The 19,399-nt window shown below is 43.6% G+C and overlaps 1 protein-coding gene across 4 annotated transcripts in view; it reads left to right on the top strand.

The window, feature by feature from the left end:
• LOC139368337 (protein kinase C zeta type-like) overlaps positions 1-19,399 on the top strand; it is a 163,489-nt gene that overhangs the window by 85,930 nt on the left and 58,160 nt on the right. For all 4 annotated transcript variants that reach the window (XM_071107099.1, XM_071107098.1, XM_071107097.1 and 1 more), the window contains 2 exons: positions 5,545-5,630; positions 18,275-18,406. In XM_071107099.1, the coding sequence (XP_070963200.1) occupies positions 5,545-5,630; positions 18,275-18,406 (218 nt within the window). The remainder of the gene's footprint in view (positions 1-5,544; positions 5,631-18,274; positions 18,407-19,399) is intronic.

Below are 19,399 nucleotides of genomic sequence, written 5' to 3'. Positions count from 1 at the left end.
TTCGATATTTCTCTATTTCATTTTCAATACATTTGCAAGAATGTCGAAGCGTTTTCACTTTGTCATTTTGGGGTATTGTGTGTAGATGGGTGAGAAAATCTACATTTGAATCCATTTTAAATTCAACGTGGAATAATTCAAATGGGCACGAATACTTTCTGAAGGCACTGTACATCCTAGTACCTGTTCCCTATTGTGCAGTGTCATGGCTTCTGTTTTGCTGATGTGGGAAAAACCTACTTGCTTGAATATACAGTGGGGTCCGAAATTATTGACACCCTTCATAAAGATGAGCAATAATGACTGTGTAAAATAAACAATTCAAACACTGAGCAAAAAAAAGGTGAAAATCTATATTTTTATACTAATACAATTATATATTTTTTTTAAACTAGGGGTCAAAATGATTGACACTCCTAAATATTCTTATAAGTAGTCAAAAGTTTAGTATTTGATCCCATATTCCTAGCATGCAATGATTACATCAAGCTTGTGACTCCCATGAGGCTGAAAGAAAATGTTATCATTTCCTGTCATAAATGTAAAAAAAAGAAAGGGCTTATGACATGTTTATATGCTATCCGGGGGGCCCGATTTCTGGGGGGACCACCGCCCTCAAAGGATTGTCGGCTGTGGGGGTGTGGGGGGGGGCTACGCCAGTGAAAATGACACTACATTATTTACCATTTCATTTCTATTGGGCACAAAATAATCTGAAACGCAACCAAAATGAACTGAAAATGCATCCAACAAGTTTGTATAGTCACAAGCTTGATGTAGTCATTGCATGCTAGGAATATGGGACCAAATTCCTCTACCACCTGCATCCATCAACTACTCAACAGATTGTAACAACACATTTTATGGAATTGCATCATGAGACTCGGAGTCAAGTAGGCCTACTGCAGTGTACCAGAAAGAGTGTGACAGGAAAAGAGAGGGGATCTTATGCCCATATCAAGCTGAGTCAGAGGACCTGAGTCAGCCAAACTGCTAGCGTCAGACATGTGGCTGCCTCCCACCTGTAATGTGGCAGGTAGTTCACTCGCCGACGCCCACACGCACCCTCGAATAGCGGGAAATGATTGGCTAATTTTTGCTTCTCCACAGTGGCATGTTGTCTTGTCTCCCCCCCCCCATTCTACTTTCTACTGATGTGGAGGAAGGAAAAGAGGGAAGACCGAGTATCTATGGAAACACAGCGAGCTTGTTGATTTGTGGCAGATTTGGTGCGTTCCCTCTGGGTGCCTGGAGTTGCAACAGCATTAGACAGAGAATCTGAAGAGGAGTGTCACTAAAAAGAGTGATCTATTTCTCTGTCTTTATACACACAGGACAGATGTTGAGAAAATACCTCCTTAGCAATGTGTGCCGCCACATTATTGCAGCGAGAACCCGCTGCCATTGATCAGAGGAGATGTCATCAGAGACATTAATTGAGATGACAAGGTCTGTTTGGCTGAGTACAACTGTTCACAACAGACACCATCCAAACAGTACATCTGGAAGAAAGGCCCTGGTTGTGTCCAAAATGGTACACTATTCATTTTATGGGCCCTGGTCAAAGGTAGTGCACTATATACAGAGCCTTCAGGAAGTATTCACACCCCTGGACTTTTTTCTACATTGTGTTGTGTTACAGCCTGAATTTAACATGGATTACATTTATATTTCTGTCACTGGCCTACACACTACACAATGGCCCCATAATGTCAAAGTGGAATTATGTTTTTATAACATTTTTACAAATTAGTTCAAAATGAAAAGCTGAAATGTCTTGAATCATTAAATATTTTACCCGTTTGTTATGGCAAGCCAAAATAAGTTCAGGAGTAAAAATCTGCACAATCGCACAATAAGTTGCATGGACTCACTTTGTATGCAATAATAGTGTTTAACATATTTTTGAAAGCCTACGTTATCTCTTTACCCCACACATACAATCTGTACAGTTGAGCAGTGAATTTCAAACACAGATTCAATCACAAAGACCAGGGATGTTTTCCAATGCCTCGCAAAGATGGGTACGTATTGGTAGATATTTTTATATTTTTTATAAAGCAGACGTTGAATGTCCCTTTGAGCATGGTAAAGTTATTAATTACATTTTGGATGGTGTATCAATACACCCAGTCACTACGAAGATACAGGCGTCCTTCCTAACTCGGTTGCCGGGGAGGAAGGAAACCGCTCAGGGATTTCACAATGAGGCCAATGGTGACTTTAAAACAGTTTGAGTTTAATGGCTGTGAAATTAGAAAACTGAGGATGGATCAACAACATTGTAGTTACTCCACAATACTAACCTACATGACAGAGTGAAAAGAATGAAGCATGTATAGAATACAACATTTTCCAAAACATGCATCCTGTTTGCAAAAAGGCACTTTATGTCCTGAATACAAAGCGTTATGTTTGGAGCAAATCCAACACAACACCTTACTGAGTACCACTTTTCATATTTGCAAGCATGGTGGTGGCTGCATCATGTTATGGGAATGCTTGTCATCAGCAAAAACTAGGGAGTTTTCTTAGGATAAAAATGAAAGGAATAGCTCTAAGCACAGGCAAAATCCTAGTTTCTGCTTTCCAACTGACACCGGAAGACAAATTCACCTTTCAACAGGACAATTAACTAAAACACAAGCCCAAATATAAACTGAAGTTGCTTACCAAGACAACATTGAATGTTTCTGAGTGGCCTAGTTACAGTTATGATCTAAATCGGTTTGAAAATATATGTCAAGACTTGAAAATGGCTGTCTAGCAATGATCAACAACCAACGCGACAGCTTGAAGAATTTTAAAGAGTAATGTGCAGATATTGTACATCCAGGTGTGCAGCGCTCTTAGAGACTTACCCAGAACCCATACTCACGTCTGTAATCACTGCCAAAGCTGATTTTAACATTTAAAACTATGTAGAGAATAGGTTGCCATTTTGGACGTAGCCCTCTCCATGAAGCCTACAACACATTCAACCTCTGCAACAGGGATATGTAGCTATTCCAGGTATTTTTTCCACGTTTGTTTTCTCTCTTTCTTTATGCCGTTTGTTCCTCTCCTTAATCCTCATCCAGTTGTTCAAACGGCCTTAAGTGTCTCGTCTAGTACTTTAATCCCCTTCGCTATGCCTGATTGGCTGTAGCTAGCTGCTCCGAGAGACAGAGCGAGACAAAGCTGAGAGAGTGTAGTTAGGGGGCACCAAAGGAATACAGAGTTGCTGTACATAAAGTTTAGGGATTCAATATACCTGCTTGAAATTGAGCAAGGGAAGGCAAAGTACATGACATTTGAAACAGCCACAGACTGGCTTGCTGAATGACTGACTGAATGACTAACTGACTGGTTGACTGAATGGTTACATGCAACTGGAGATGAACTGTAGAAACAGATCAGAGGCATCAAAATCTCAGTTTGCGCAACCACAGATCATGATGTCGTTATATGAGTTGTTTTAGGGGCGATTTGCTTTGATGGACATTTTGTTCGTAGGCATGGCCATGGTACGCTAACCACAGCTAGCATCTGGCGAGGTCGGTGTTGCCATGGCAACAGAGGCAAAGGGAGCGTAGGATGCTTTCTGCCGCACCCATCCAGCGAACCAGTAAGGATGCATGTTGAGACTAGACGAGGGGAGGGAGGGAGGGTGTGCTTGTTCATGTGTGAGTGAGAGGGTGGAGAGAGACCAGAGGAAGTGTATATGTGTGTGTGAGGGGGAGAGAAAGAAACCCGTATTAGTATGATTCCCCCAAACAGATTAGTATACCCAATTCAGCTCATGCTGGGATATGACTTCAGGGAAACTGTCAACACATGCAACCTGTCAATTTCATGTAACAACATCCTGTTGCTGGAAATGAGTGTCACAGTGAATCATATTTGACATCATCATTATGTCTGACAGCATTGTCATCATCATTTATAGTTGGATTAGCTATTCTCAGCTCGGCAGTTATTGAAATGTACCCACAGTATAGAACATTCCAGTATACATTGCATTTCATCAAATTATTTGATCACATCTATTTATATGCCTTTTAATCATCTTAACATCTCATGGTTGCCAATAAGCAAAAATATTAGCATTTGATATTGACGTTTTAAGATGGATCACATTTCTGTGAAGCATATTATTTAATTAATTTGCCTGGTATTTGTTTGAGTGAAGCACGCTCCCGTCTTTCAATCTATTAATTTCCTTTTTAATACAATGCTTGGATCTCAAAATACTATTATGCCGAACAAATTCCACTTAGTCGTATCTTTTGTGTGTGTGTGTGTATATATATATATATATAACTGATAATAATCTGGGAGGTGTATTTAGTGTTAGGATCCTTGTCCATATTCACAAAGTGTGTCAGAGTAGGAGTGCTGGTCAGGTCCCCTTTGTTCTTTTAACCTCATTCTTTATGATCTAAAAGTCTAAACTGATCTTAGCTCAGCACTCCTACTCGGAGACGCTTGCTACATAGTGCTAAATCCTTGTGCTAAGTCTGTTGATACAGTGTTGTTCGTTATGCAGTATTATACACTGTATTAATAGACAGCTCAGAAGGTATAAATAGCAGCCTGGACCTTTTACATTCCCATCAGGATTCAAGACATTACTGAGAAATTAATAAGACCAGGACCTCAAGGGAGAGAGGTGGGACAGAATGAAGTGTAGGTACAGAGGGACGAAGGAGAGGATGGGAGAGAGGATGGGAGGGAGGGAGGGACGTGTAGGTACAGAGGGGCGAAGGAGAGGATGGGAGAGAGGATGGGAGGGAGGGAGGGAGGGAGGGAGGGACAGAATGAAGTGTAGGTACAGAGGGACGAAGGAGAGGATGGGAGAGAGGATGGGAGGGAGGGACAGAGGGACAGAATGAAGTGTAGGTACAGAGGGACGAAGGAGAGGATGGGAGAGAGGATGGGAGGGAGGATGGGAGGGAGGGACAGAATGAAGTGTAGGTACAGAGGGACGAAGGAGAGGATGGGAGGGAGGGAGGGAGAGAATGAAGTGTAGGTACACAGGGACGAAGGAGAGGATGGTAGAGAGGATGGGAGGGACAGAATGAAGTGTAGGTACAGAGGGACGAAGGAGAGGATGGGAGAGAGGATGGGAGGGAGGGAGGGACAGAATGAAGTGTAGGTACAGAGGGACGAAGGAGAGGATGGGAGGGAGGGAGGGAGGGAGGGAGGGAGGGAGGGACAGAATGAAGTGTAGGTACAGAGGGACGAAAGAGAGGATGGGAGAGAGGATGGGAGGGAGGGAGAGGGGGAGAGAGGAGAAAGTTCAACAGAGGACGGCAGAGGAGAGAGATTTCTCCTCTGTTGGATGGCGAAAGGGGAGGGTAGGATGGATAGAAAGGGAGGGAGGGAGGAAAGTGCTGAGAGAATGTGTGTGAGCATGCGTGCCTGTCTCTCTCTCTATGACTACTCGCTCGCTCCTGTGTGATTTTGGAGGACCTTGCACTGCTCCATCCACCACTATCTTCTCCATCCCTTTCTCACTCCCTGCCATGCAGCTACTGTACAACCTTTTCCTCTCTCGCCTAGAATCGATCTACCGCCGCGGGGCCAGAAGATGGAGGAAGCTCTACCGAGTCAACGGACACCTCTTCCAGGCCAAGCGCTTTAACAGGGTGAGTATTAGTGTCACATTCCCCCTCCCCGACACACCCCATTCCCCCTCTAGCACTCTACTTCCAGTTTCGAGATAATTTGCACAGTCATTGGTAGGTTTGTCAATAGTGTAATGATTCTCAACCTGTTTAACGCTACTATTGAAGATGATGAAATCAAGACCAAAGCATGGATTGCTGTTCTTCTTGACCAAATTGAGTCATTTGTGTGAACTATCCATTGAATAAAACATTCACTTAAGAATTTGATGAGAACAGACCTTGTTGGTATTTTTGAAAGAAGGTGTGGAAGTGTTAACAATCCTCTACTACTACTACTACTACTGTACAGAGTAGTACAGCTAGTACAGTACATTCATTCACAAACACTTAGTGGTTGAATAATACATGACTGATAGTCAAGTCACTGCCACAGCTGTCTGGATATGCATGATTCAAGATGGCTGCTGATGGTGGCCTATTTAACGGGTTGCCTTGTTTAGCCCCGTCAATCCCCCCCCACTTTGCTTAAAGTAACTGTCCAGTGTTTCCAGATTTCTATGAATTATGACCAATAAATAATTATAATATGAGTCAAATTTATTTCCTTCCAAAAAAATGGTAATTAAGTATGTTAGAATGGTGTGGGCGTACCCCAATGACAGAATGGTGTGGGCGTACCCCAATGACAGAATGGTGTGGGCGCACCCCAGCCACAGAATGGTGTGGGCGCACCCCAGCCACAGAATGGTGTGGGCGCACCCCAACCACAGAATGGTGTGGGCGCACCCCAAACACAGAATGGTGTGGGCGCACCCCAAACACAGAATGGTGTGGGCGCACCCCAACCACAGAATGGTGTGGGCGCACCCCAACCACAGAATGGTGTGGGCGCACCCCAACGACAGAATGGTGTGGGCGTACCCCAACCACAGAATGGTGTGGGCGCACCCCAACCACAGAATGGTGTGGGCGCACCCCAACCACAGAATGGTGTGGGCGCACCCCAACCACAGAATGGTGTGGGCGCACCCCAACCACAGAATGGTGTGGGCGCACCCCAACCACAGAATGGTGTGGGCGCACCCCAACCACAGAATGGTGTGGGCGCACCCCAACCACAGAATGGTGTGGGCGCACCCCAACCACATAATGGTGTGGGCGCACCCCAACGACAGAATGGTGTGGGCGCACCCCAACGACAGAATGGTGTGGGCGCACCCCAACGACAGAATGGTGTGGGCGTACCCCAACGACAGAATGGTGTGGGCGCACCCCAATGGCATAATGGTGTTTGTGGGCGTACCCCAACGGCATAATGGTGTGGGCGCACCCCAACGGCATAATGGTGTTTGTGGGCGTACCCCACAAAACTGGTGGAGGAATAATAATAGCATAAATAGGAAAGCATACCAGTTTAATTTGAGGACCAGGATGTTGACAGCTGTGCCATACAGATTTTAAAATAATTGGGAAGTGATTTTTGATGTACCGATTCCATGATACCAGTTTATGAGTATGAGTTGATATATAAAATGATGCAAGATTCAACTTAGTGCTTTTTAGCTAAAATTATTATATAGAATTCTTGCCACCATCAAAATGTTCAATATTTGGGGCATTCAATCATCAAAGCCCTGCAGAATCAATAGACCATTTATATTGGTATTGCCCTCAGGTCTCAGGTTCAGGAATTGCTGAAAATGCAGAACATTGATCTAAAATTGACTCTAGAAATAGTACTGTTGGGAGATCTGGAGAGACTGGATGAGTCAATTAGTAATATACTAATACTCTTAGTAAAAATATTTATCTTCAACTCGCAATCTGTGGATTCTATTCGATTAGATAGATTGAAATGGTATGTTAAACATCCCAGCATAATTGAAAGATGTGTGTGTATATGTATGTGTGTGTATATATATATATATATATATATATGGTGCGTAGAAACCCAAAGTGGGTGGCCAGCAGAAATAGGTTGGAGGGACGCTGAGGGTTGGGATGTGGAATTGGAGACAAGTGGGGGTGAAGTTGCTGGGCGGGGGATAGAATAAAAGTCAAAGATAAAAGTAGAAAAAAAGAAAGTCAAAATGAAACATAACAAAAAGTATGTTTGAATGACAGTGAGGGGCAGTGTTTTTACAGCTAATGCCGGTTTGCCTGAGGCTGATGCCGTGCAGGTGTTTGTGCACATGCATATACACACACACTTCACACAGGTAAAGTGCCATACATGCACTCAAACATTGAGGGGCAGCTCTTTGGGAACTGTGGGGGGATCTTGGAGGGCTGGCGGTTGGGCTGGTGGATTGCTGGCTCGGGTCCATGTTTTTTGACCTTGTGGGAGATCTGTCGACGTGCCCTTGAGCAGGGCGTTGACCCTGGTTGCTTCTGTGTGTCGCTCTGGATGGGAGTCTGTTAGATGACTAATGTGATGTAGTTGTTGAGCGGCTTCACTGCAGGTATATTGTAAACATTCAATCAAATATTTATTTTTAAAAGAGTTAGGTTAAGGGATCAAATCAAAGTTTATTTGTCACGTGCGCTGACTACAATGCTTACTTATGTAGGGAGGATCTAACTAATAGTGCAAAAAAGGTATTAGGTGAACAATAGGTATGTAAAGAAATAAAACAACAGTAAAAAGACAGGCTATATACAGTAGGGAGGCTATATACAGGCACCGGTTAGTCAGGCAGTATGTACACATAGTTATGGTTAAAGTGACTATACATACATGATGAACAGAGAGTAGCAGTAGCGTAAAAGAGGGGTTGTTGGGTGGTGGGTGGTGGGACACAATGCAGATAGCCCGGTTAGCCAATGTGCGGGAGCACTGGTTGGTCGGCCCAATTGAGGTAGTATGTACATGAATGTATAGTTAAAGTGACTATGCATATATGATAAACAGAGAGTAGCAGCAGCGTAAAAAGAGGGGTTGGGGGGTGGCACACAATGCAAATAGTCCAGGTAGCCATTTGATTACCTGTTCAGAAGTCTTATTGCTTGGGGGTAAAAACTGTTGAGAAGTCTTTTTGTCCTAGACTTGGCACTCTGGTACCTCTTGCCATGCGTTAGTAGAGAGAACAGTCTATGACTGGGGTGGCTGGGGTCATTGACCATTTTTAGGGCCTTCCTCTGGCACCGCCTGGTGTAGAGGTCCTGGATGGCAGGCAGCTTAGCCCCAGTGATGTACTGGGCTGTAACCACTACCATCTGTAGTGCCTTGCATTCAGAGGCCGAGCAATTGCCGTACCAGGCAGTGATGCCAACCAGTCAGGCTCTCGATGTTGCAGCTGTATAATTTGTATAATTTTTTTGAGGATCTCAGGACCCATGCCAAATCTTTTTAGTTTCCTGAGGGGTGAATAGGCTTTGTCGTGCCCTCTTCATGACTGTCTTGGTGTTTGGGCCATTCTAGTTTGTTGTTGATGTGGACACCAAGGAATTTGAAACTCCACTACAGCCCCGTCGATGAGAATGGGGCGTGCTCGGTCCTCCTTTTCCTGAAGTCCACAATAATCTCCTTTGTCTTGGTTGCTTTGAGGGATAGATTGTTATTCTGGCACCACCCGGCCAGGTCTCTGACCTCCTCCCTATAGGCCGACTCGTCACTGTCGGTGATCATGCCTACCACTGTTGTGTTGTCTGCAAACTTAATGATGGTGTTGGAGTTGTGCCTGGCCATGCAGTTGTAGGTGAACAGGTAGTACAGGAGGGGACTGAGCACGCACCCATGGGGAGCTCCTGTGTTAAGGATCGGCAGATGTGTTGCTACCTACCCTCACCACCTGGGGGCGACCCATCAGGAAGTCCAGGATCCAGTTGCAAAGGGAGGTGTTTAGTCCCAGGATCCTTAGCTTAGTGATGAGCTTTGAGGGTACTATGGTGTTGAACGCTGAGCTGTAGTCAATGAATAGCATTCTCACATAAGTGTTCCTTTTGTCCAGGTGGGAAAGGGCAGTGTGGAGTGCAATAGAGATTGCATCATCTGTGGATCTGTTTGGGCGGTATGCAAATTGAAGTGGGTCTAGGGTTTCTTTGATAACGGTGTTGATGTGAGCCATTACCAACCTTTCAAAGCACTTCATGGCTACGGACGTCAGTGCTACGCGTCTGACCACTTTTTTATAGACCGAGTCACTGGTGCTTCCTGCTTTAATTTTAGCTTGTAAGCAGGAATCAGGAGGATAGAGTTGTGGTTGGATTTACCAAATGGAGGGAGAGCTTTGGACGCGTCTCTGTGTGTGGAGTACACGTGATCTAGAATTATTTTCCCTCTGGTTGCACATTTAACATGTTGATAGAAATTTGGTAGAACTGATTTAAGTTTCCCTGCATTAAAGTCTCCGGCCACTAGGAGCGCTGCCTGGGTGAGTGGTTTCCTGTTTGCTTATTTCCTTATACAGCTGACTGAGTGCGGTCTTAGTGCCAGCATCTGTCTGTGGTGGTAAATAAACAGCCACAAAAAGTATAGCTGAAAACTCTCGAGGCAAGTAGTGTGGTCTGCAATTTATCACAATATACTCTACTTCAGGCGAGCCAAATCTAGACTTCCTTAGATTTCGTGCACCAGCTGTTGTTTACAAATATGCACAGACCGCAAATATGCAATGGCAGCTTTTCCACTCGCCTTCTCCGGGTCCTGACCAGGCATCCGGCTCTTTGTCCTCTGTACCTGCGTCCCTTCCTCTTGCAAATAACGGCCCTGTGGGGTGTTTGGAGAGGGTTAGTGTTAGTAGATAGTTAGTTGAAATGTAGAGCATCAAATAAAGTGTTACCTAATACAAATTAAGTATTTTTAAAACGGTCTGTTTGAGATACAAGTTTGAGGTGGGTCTTTTCTAATTGTTTTTTTCTCCAATTTATGCTTTGGCCACAAATATGAGTATAGGATGAGTCAACAACATTATTTTGGTTTGAGTTAACCGAATATGAACTTTTATAAGTGAGATTTTCACTGGACAGGTAGTTTACGGTTAGAGACAGAAAGCGTCTGCATGTTGTTGTGGCAATCTGTAATGCTTTAATGCACTGCCAGTGTTAGTGTCCACTCTGGCTTGAAGGCGAGCCTAGGAGGGTAATATTGTTAAAGGCAGGCCCTTAAGTACCTATTGCATCTGAAAGGAAATGGGAGTCAGGGGCAGGGCTCGTGTGCTTGAAGATATTACCAAAATACAGGATGGACCTTGGGTGCTTTTGTCTACTAGTGGACGTCTAGACCAGACTGAGCTCTGATCTGCCAATTCAGCACTGTACTGTAGTCTCCTCATTCCAGTAGACCTCCATTAGGCAGCCCATCCCCCTCACTGATGTGCTGGAAGAGACTGAATGTTATGTTGGAGCCATGTTTATTTGCTTAGACATTAGACTGGTATAGTTTTGGCAAACATTTTATTTTTATAAGCTTCTATAATCTGTCCTTCTGTATTTCCTCCATGTACATTCATTTGTCAGCCACACCAAATTGCTTGTCTAAGGTGGATAGTTGTGTCACTATGATGTCACATTTGTCACTACGGCACATGGTTTTACAGTAAGTCATTTTTTGGCGCAGTCTTTCCCAAACGTCTCTCCTCTCCATGCCTTACACCATCCCTCCTTCTCCCCTCTTTTTATCTCGCTCCTCTATACAGTATAAACAAGTCATCCAGCAGAAGTAGGTCAGGTTTCTCCTCTCCCCTATTCTTTTCCCATCCCTCTTCCTCCCTCCCTCTCTCAACTGCTCTCTCCCTCCCCCGCTCTCAATCCCTCACACCATCCCTCCCTCTCTTTATCCCTCTCCCTTGTTGTCCCTCTCTTTATCCCTCTCCCTTCTTGTCCCTCTCTTCTGTCTCTCTCCATCTCCATATCTTACCTCTGTCCTGTACAACAAAGATTATTTGTGAATGCCTACCATTAGAAATAATGGGGTCCCTTTAGTAGCTGTGGTGCAGGTAATGTATCAGAATGTTGTATTCCTGCCATTAGCGTTCTCAGCTATGAGCTAGCACTCCATTAGGGAGATGACTGACTGGAGCTCCTGTTTTCGTTAGTAGCTCCTTTAGCATGTTGCGTATATATAGAACCCAAACAAAGCAGTCGTCAGTTCACAGCTTACCAATGAGACGCGGGAGAGAGATTGTTTACATTTTCTCCAATAAAATGTATTACTTACTTGTTGTCAGTTTTGGTGTACAGTAAGCTGACTTACAGACTTTTTTTTTTTTAGATTTTTGTTGCATTGTTAGCAACCTTTTTATTGGTGAACATGAGCAAAACATTCCTGTACACACACACACAACTGAATATCCCATGTAAATATCCCAGATTGGGATGGCTATATAATGTCTGTTATCTAACAGAGCAGTGGGGAAGTTGTCTCTGAGGGGTTGATTTAACCACTATGACTCAGGGCCAACTGCATGCCGAGCTAATGCACTTTAAATTGGGCTCGTTCCACATTGCTTCCCTAGTGCTCTCCTAGCGCTTAGCAGCATTATGGCCCAGCAAAGGCCAGCCAGTGAGAAGACGTGTATTAGCCATTTTGGAGCTGACAGTGAGCTGGCTCATACAGGAAGTGCATCCCAAATAGCACCCTACCCCTATAATTTACTGTCCCATTAGGGAAGAACAGACAAGAGAGTAGTAGTAGTAGTGACCACTTGGGGTATACACTACCGTTCAAAAGTTTGGGGTCACTTCAAAGAAAAGCTAATTTTCTGTCCATTCAAATAACATCAAATTGATCAGAAATACAGTGTAGACATTGTTAATGTTGTAAATGACTATTGTAGCTGGAATATCTATATAGGCCCATTATCAGCAACCATCACTCCTGTGTTCCAAAGGCACATTGTGTTAGCTAATCCAAGTTTATAATTTTAAAAGGCTAATTGATCATTAGAAAACCCTTTTGCAATTATGTTAGCACAGCTGAAAACTGTTGTTAGACTAGTAGACTAGTTGAGTATCTGGAGCATCAGCATTTGTGGCTTCAATTACAGGCTCAAAATGGCCAGAAGCAAAGCACTTTCTTCTGAAACTCGTCAGGCTATTCCATACGAGAAATTGCCAAGAAACTGAAGATCTCGTACAACGCTGTGTACTTCCCCCTTCACAAAACAGCGCAAACTGGCCCTAACCAGAATAGAAAGGAGTGGGAGGCCCTGGTGCACAGCTGATCAAGAGGACAAGTACATTTGAGTGTCTAGTTTGAGAAACAGATGCCTCCACAAGTCCTCAACTGGCAGCCTCATTAAATAGTACCTGCAAAACACCAGTTTCAATGTCAACAGTGAAGAGGCGACTCCGTTATCCTTATAGCTAACTATTATTATGAAAAGTAACGAACATGATATCGTGGTGCTGCTGCTAGCTAGCTAACTGCTAGCCTCGACCACATCTAGGATAGCTAGCTAGCTACCGTTAGCTACTGACGTGATATTTATATATGTACCTGTGGCCAGCTACATAAAATATCATGTCAGAATTGTAACGGGGAAACGTTGCCCTAGGGCCTAGTAGGCAGACATTGTCTCCCGCAATGTAAACAACGTTCTCACATAGCCAGCTACACTTTTCTCCTATGTCTGGGATTCAGCTGGCTAAAGTTAGCTTGTAACTTCGATAGCAGTTAGCTAGGATACTGACATGACATTTAGCTATTCTGCGATTCTGACATTGCTTTATTATGTACGCATACGTAAGTAAATGTATGTCACGTCAGCATCTAGCGGTCGAAGCTAGCTAGCTACTTAACTACTTTGCTAACTGTATCCCCACGGAAAGTAGGCTTGAAGTTTTACAGTTTACATTGTGTGAGGCAACTGGACTTCCCCGCTACTTTCCCCAAAGGGTTCGCCTGATTTGAAAATGGGGTCATAAGACAGCTCTGAATAAAATAAAAATGTGCCGCTAAGTTCATAGAACAGTTCATAGAATGCGGTTGTGATAAACAGAGTGCTTTCTGTTTTTCTCCTGCAAATGTGGCTCTGAATTTGAACCGGTTGGAGCCACTGTATTATGACCCCATTCCTGACATCTAAGAATCAGGAATGGAATGTCAGGAACATGAGCTGCTCACAAGCTGTGCAGGACAACATTAGAGCAGACAGGACCAGGCATAATCAGACTGTGGGGAAAAGCACCACATCATTGAAAGCAATTATCTACACACAAGATCATACAGAATTATTGCCTGGTGATCTTCTGATCACTTCCCAATAACTTTCTAAATAATTTCAGTCACTTCAAACCATACTTCCTTCAGGTTGAAATACTGCCAAAGTACTGTCAGACTGATTTGTAATAACAGACTGTAATAGCCCAGAATAAAAAAGTTAACGTTGGCTGTTGATTGGATTACCACTTACCAATAACTATTTTTATGTCACCACATTCTATAAGCATAGGGTAAAGTATAAAAGGGCATTGAATATTCAGTTTTAATCTAGCAAATTATGGTATGGATATGAAAGTGGTTCATGTAATGTGGTGCGTGCTGGTGGCAGGGAAGTCAGGCGCAGGAGAACGAACTTGGTCAGAACGGAGCTGTTTAATAAACCTCCGAAAACCAAAGTATACAAAATAACAAATAGAGGGTGCAAAACCCGCCGCCCACCAGAATAACAATAAACACCTACATACAACAAACAATCTCCGACAAGGATATGAGGGGAAACATGTAATTGATGGGATTGGAACCAGGTGTGTAGGAAGACGAGACAAAACCAATGGAAAATGGATCAACGATGGCTAGAAGGTCGGTGACGTCGAAGCGCCGAACACCGCCCGGACAAGGAGAGGGACCGACTTCGGCGGATGTCACGACAGTTCAGATGTATTGCAACTCACATTTTGTTTGTCTGTCCATTTCTTTCTGCAGACAAGCTCCCAAAGCCACCCAGGATGTGTTCCCTAGGCATCCTGGGCCTCCTGGTGGATGTAAAGGACTATGCAGGCTGTAGCTCCACTCTGTTGCTATGGCCCAGATAGTCCCAGCCCCAACTGACAAGGCTCCAATAGGCCAGATACCTGTAATGAATACCATGTCTTCTATTGGTCATACAGCCAATCATAGATAGACGAGTAGCCCTTGTCCTTTGACAATTCCTACTACGTCTGTCAAAGAGCAGGGTTTAGCCAGTACATGTACTGAAAATGTGTCAAATAGACTCAAGATTGTTCTGCAATGGGGACAAAAGTTATATATAATTGTTTTTACAGACAGTGTATTGGTTGAACCATGCCTTATAACCGATTAGTAGGAATTGTCAATGGGTAGGGGCTATGAGTCTATCTGTGATTTGATTATGACTATTTGAAGACACATTTGTAGTGTGTGTAGGAGCTGTGGTCACCAATCATCCTCCCGGAGATCTATTACCCAATAAATTTCCACCCCAACCATCACATATAACAACAAATTCCGCCAAACAAGTTCTTGTTGAGATGCTGAGGGTAATTGGGTGTGTGCAATACTAAGTCGTCCACCTTTCCTGTCACGGGAGGAGATTATAGTTGTGTATAGTAATGTCAGTGTTCGGGAAAGCTGGTGATGACCATGTAAATAAAGCCACTCCTATTTTGTTCTCGATACCATCAATGACTACTTCGTTGCTGCTCTATACCTGCTACCTGATTATGTTTAGCTAAAACCCTCTTACTTTGAGCTATTTTCCTTTTACAGGAACACCTTCCCGATCTTGAGCACATGTAAAACAATAACTGGAAAAGATGCTTACATGCCATGATTTAGACTTTCATCATAACCTTGTTTACGATCTGTTTATTATGTTGTGTGATGATCTGACGAGACAACAACCTTTCATTGCAGTCGGCTTTCTTTATTCACTTTCAACAGCAGAAACCATTCCAAAATGTGTAATTCAAGATGGTTTACTTGTTAGAAAAATTGTAAAGTTCTAATATCCAGTATCATCAAAGTCCATTCTGTAAAATTCTGAAATAAGCATTGAGATGCTACTGAAGATTATACCATATAGTCTGCCCTGTAGATGATCAGTAGTCTGCCCTGTAGATTATCAGTAGTCTGCCCTGTAGATGATCAGTAGTCTGCCCTGTAGATGATCAGTAGTCTGCCCTGTAGATGATCAGTAGTCTGCTCTGTAGATGATCAGTAGTCTGCTCTGTATTCTGCCCTGTAGATGATCAGTAGTCTGCTCTGTATTCTGCCCTGTAGATGATCAGTAGTCTGCCCTGTAGATGATCAGTATTCTGCCCTGTAGATGATCAGTAGTCTGCTCTGTATTCTGCCCTGTAGATGATCAGTAGTCTGCTCTGTAGATGATCAGTAGTATTCTCTGTATTCTGCCCTGTAGATGTGCAGTAGTCTGCCCTGTAGATGATCAGTAGTCTGCTCTGTATTCTGCCCTGTAGATGATCAGTAGTCTGCCCTGTAGATGATCAGTAGTCTGTCCTGTAGATGATCAGTAGTCTGCCCTGTAGATGATCAGTAGTCTGCCCTGTATTCTGCCCTGTAGTTGATCAGTAGTCTGCCCTGTAGATGATCAGTAGTCTGCCCTGTATTCTGCCCTGTAGATGATCAGTAGTCTGCCCTGTAGATGATCAGTAGTCTGCCCTGTAGATGATCAGTAGTCTGTCCTGTAGATGATCAGTAGTCTGCCCTGTAGATGATCAGTAGTCTGCCCTGTATTCTGCCCTGTAGTTGATCAGTAGTCTGCCCTGTAGATGATCAGTAGTCTGCCCTGTAGATGATCAGTAGTCTGCCCTGTAGATGATCAGTAGTCTGCCCTGTAGTTGATCAGTAGTCTGCCCTGTAGATGATCAGTAGTCTGCCCTGTAGATGATCAGTAGTCTGCCCTGTATTCTGCCCTGTAGATGATCAGTAGTCTGCCCTGTAGATGATCAGTAGTCTGCCCTGTATTCTGCCCTGTAGTTGATGAGTAGTCTGCCCTGTAGATGATCAGTAGTCTGCCCTGTAGATGATCAGTAGTCTGCCCTGTATTCTGCCCTGTAGATGATCAGTAGTCTGTCCTGTAGATGATCAGTAGTCTGCCCTGTAGATGATCAGTAGTCTGCCCTGTATTCTGCCCTGTAGTTGATCAGTAGTCTGCCCTGTAGATGATCAGTAGTCTGTCCTGTATTCTGCCCTGTAGATGATCAGTAGTCTGCCCTGTATATGATGAATAGACGGCAGACAGGGTATAGTCCAGGATGGTCCACCTTGGAAGAAGGCTGTTCTGGTCCTGCGTCTTCTATTGAAAACAGTATAACAATGATATTGCAAATTAAGCATGTATTATGTATGCCTTTAGTTTTGGTGACAAAACAAAGTAGCCTACACACTTGTGGAAGTTTGTTGCTTTCAGGGTCCAGCTCCAACTGACAGGTTGAATAGCATGTGCATACATTTTTTTGAAGGGGTAAGTGGTGGGCTCTAGGCGATTCTATCAGCCAATCGGAGCTTAATGTATCAAATTTGTATCCCCACACCTGTACAGTCTGACTGAGCATTTCAGTGATGGAGGCTCAGGGAAATAATTGATAAAAAAATGAACACACACATTGATTTATTAGACATAAAATTGTAAATTAAGAACACTGCATCGGGGCTATAAGTGACTCTTAAATTGTGCTAAATCACAAAAATGTCCATATTCAGCATGTTTCTAGTCAAGAAGACCACATATGTTTCTTTTGTAGGCCTAACATCTTACGTTTTTGGTCCCTCAGTATTTCCTCCTTCCTACCTTGTGTTAGTGTCTTTGGAACATCGAACATAGCTAGTGAGTCAAAAAATTATCTGAAGATCTTGTGGCTCTTTTAAAGAACAAAGGGCATATGTTATGCCCCCTCGTGTATCCTCTGCTATTGAAATGCGCTCCCCAAAGTCTTGACAGAGAGTGTGGAAAGTCTGCCTTCAAAGTTTCTCACCTCACAACAGGCGCCTTAATTACTCCCTCGTCTGCACTGAGCGGAGAGGGAAAACAAATTTTGTCTTGATTTATTTATGAACCGCCCGAACCGCTGCCTCTCTTTCTCCCTCTCAAACTCTGTCTCTCCCTCCATCTCTTTCTCTCTTTATTATTTCGGTCTCTCTCTATTGAGTCAGTTTGGGCTGCGGAGTGGTGGGGTAGGGGTAGCTAAGCTTTGAAGTTTCTCTGCATGGCGTTTCCATGGCAACGTCACTTTTAACTTCAGCACTCATTGCACTGTGGTGCCGCTCTTTTGAGACTGTTAGTAAACAACTGGCTCCGAATGTGTTTGTGGATATGCCTGTGGTAGACATAACGTCCCTAAGTGTCCGGGTTCTGATGTGTGCTGGACCACAGATGTTATAAGCCTAATAGCGTCTGGGCCAGACAAAACAGCGTGGGTTTGATTCCCACTGGAGCACCCATATGTACGCACACACTAAGTCGCTTTGGATAAAAGCGGCTGTTAAATGGCATATATACCTGTGAAATGTATAGCCGATTGTAACAAAACAAGCATGCTCCCAGTTGATGTAAGATGGTGCCTAGGCCTAACTCAACCACTCTGCATCTATCATGATCTCCTTCACGTGTCTGCCTCACCTGTTGTCCATTGATTCTTGATCAATGACTGCGATAGTGTCAACCCATTGTCATGAGCTCAGACTGATAGGGGTTGTTACACTAACTATCTCCCAATTTGTCTCTGTCTGTCCCTAACAGAAAGCGTACTGTGGCCACTGCAGTGAAAGGATATGGGGGCTGGGGAGGCAGGGCTACAAGTGTATCAACTGCAAACTGCTGGTCCATAAGCGCTGTCACACACTTGTCCCTCTGACCTGCCAAAGGCATATGGTGAGTACCATAGATATAGTATCTCATGACGGATTGGACAGTACTCTGCCCAATCCGTCATGTTAAAGCATCGGAACCACATATGATTTATAGAGCCTTCATAAGCACTAAGACACTTCACAAATGGCATTGAAAAAGGCATAATGGTGAGCTTATAATTGATTTATAGAGCATTCACAGTCTTCATAAGCATTTCACCAACTTCAGTGAATGTTTGAGGGGAGGGAGGGGGGTACTATTCAACTGCATTAGGGTGAAACTAAGTTTTGCATTTTAATTATTCAACTTTTGAGTAAAATAAGATTACATTCAGGAATAAAATGGTGAATTATGAAGACATCTAAATGAAACATTACTATTTGAAGTACTGGTGTATATTTGTAACAGAGTAAATTCTGTTCTGCCTGAGCGTGAATCGAACTAGCACAACACATATATAACTCAAAGCCAACCTTCTTTGTCAACAGAGCAAAAGACTGGTCTGTTATTTCATGAGAAACAGTTGGCTTTAGTTCTCAATATACTCCAGCTAACATGCTATGGGCGAGTTTCATATCCACTATCTTTAGATATAGACTGCATTCAAAATGGCACCCTATTCCCTATGTAATGCACTATTTTTGACCAGAACTGGGCCCTGTTCAAAATAAGTGCACTATATAGGGAACAGGGTGCCATTTGGGATGCACACATACTGCAGTGTACTGTATACTGAGACTTCATGAGGTTGATCTCTAGTGACAGACGGTTAACATACAGAATCTAAGGGGTCCTTGCAATCAGCCCGTTTGGCATTTAGACTAAAGCAAACCCGGTGCCTGAAAACCCAGGGCAATAGTCAACCAATGTCCACTTTAGTAGATCTCTATGCTGTGTTTTGTTTCTTCATGTAATCTGACGATTGTCTATCAACAAACATTTTGATCCCCGTTGAAATGGCACATGAGATTTCCCTGTTGATTAGATAGCGAGGTGAGCCTCATGGTTAGAACT

The sequence above is a fragment of the Oncorhynchus clarkii genome, chromosome 16 (assembly GCF_045791955.1).
Source record: "Oncorhynchus clarkii lewisi isolate Uvic-CL-2024 chromosome 16, UVic_Ocla_1.0, whole genome shotgun sequence".
Lineage (NCBI taxonomy): Eukaryota > Metazoa > Chordata > Actinopteri > Salmoniformes > Salmonidae > Oncorhynchus > Oncorhynchus clarkii.
The sequence above is the reverse complement of the archived record's forward strand: the minus strand, read 5'-3'. Positions and strand labels throughout refer to the sequence as shown.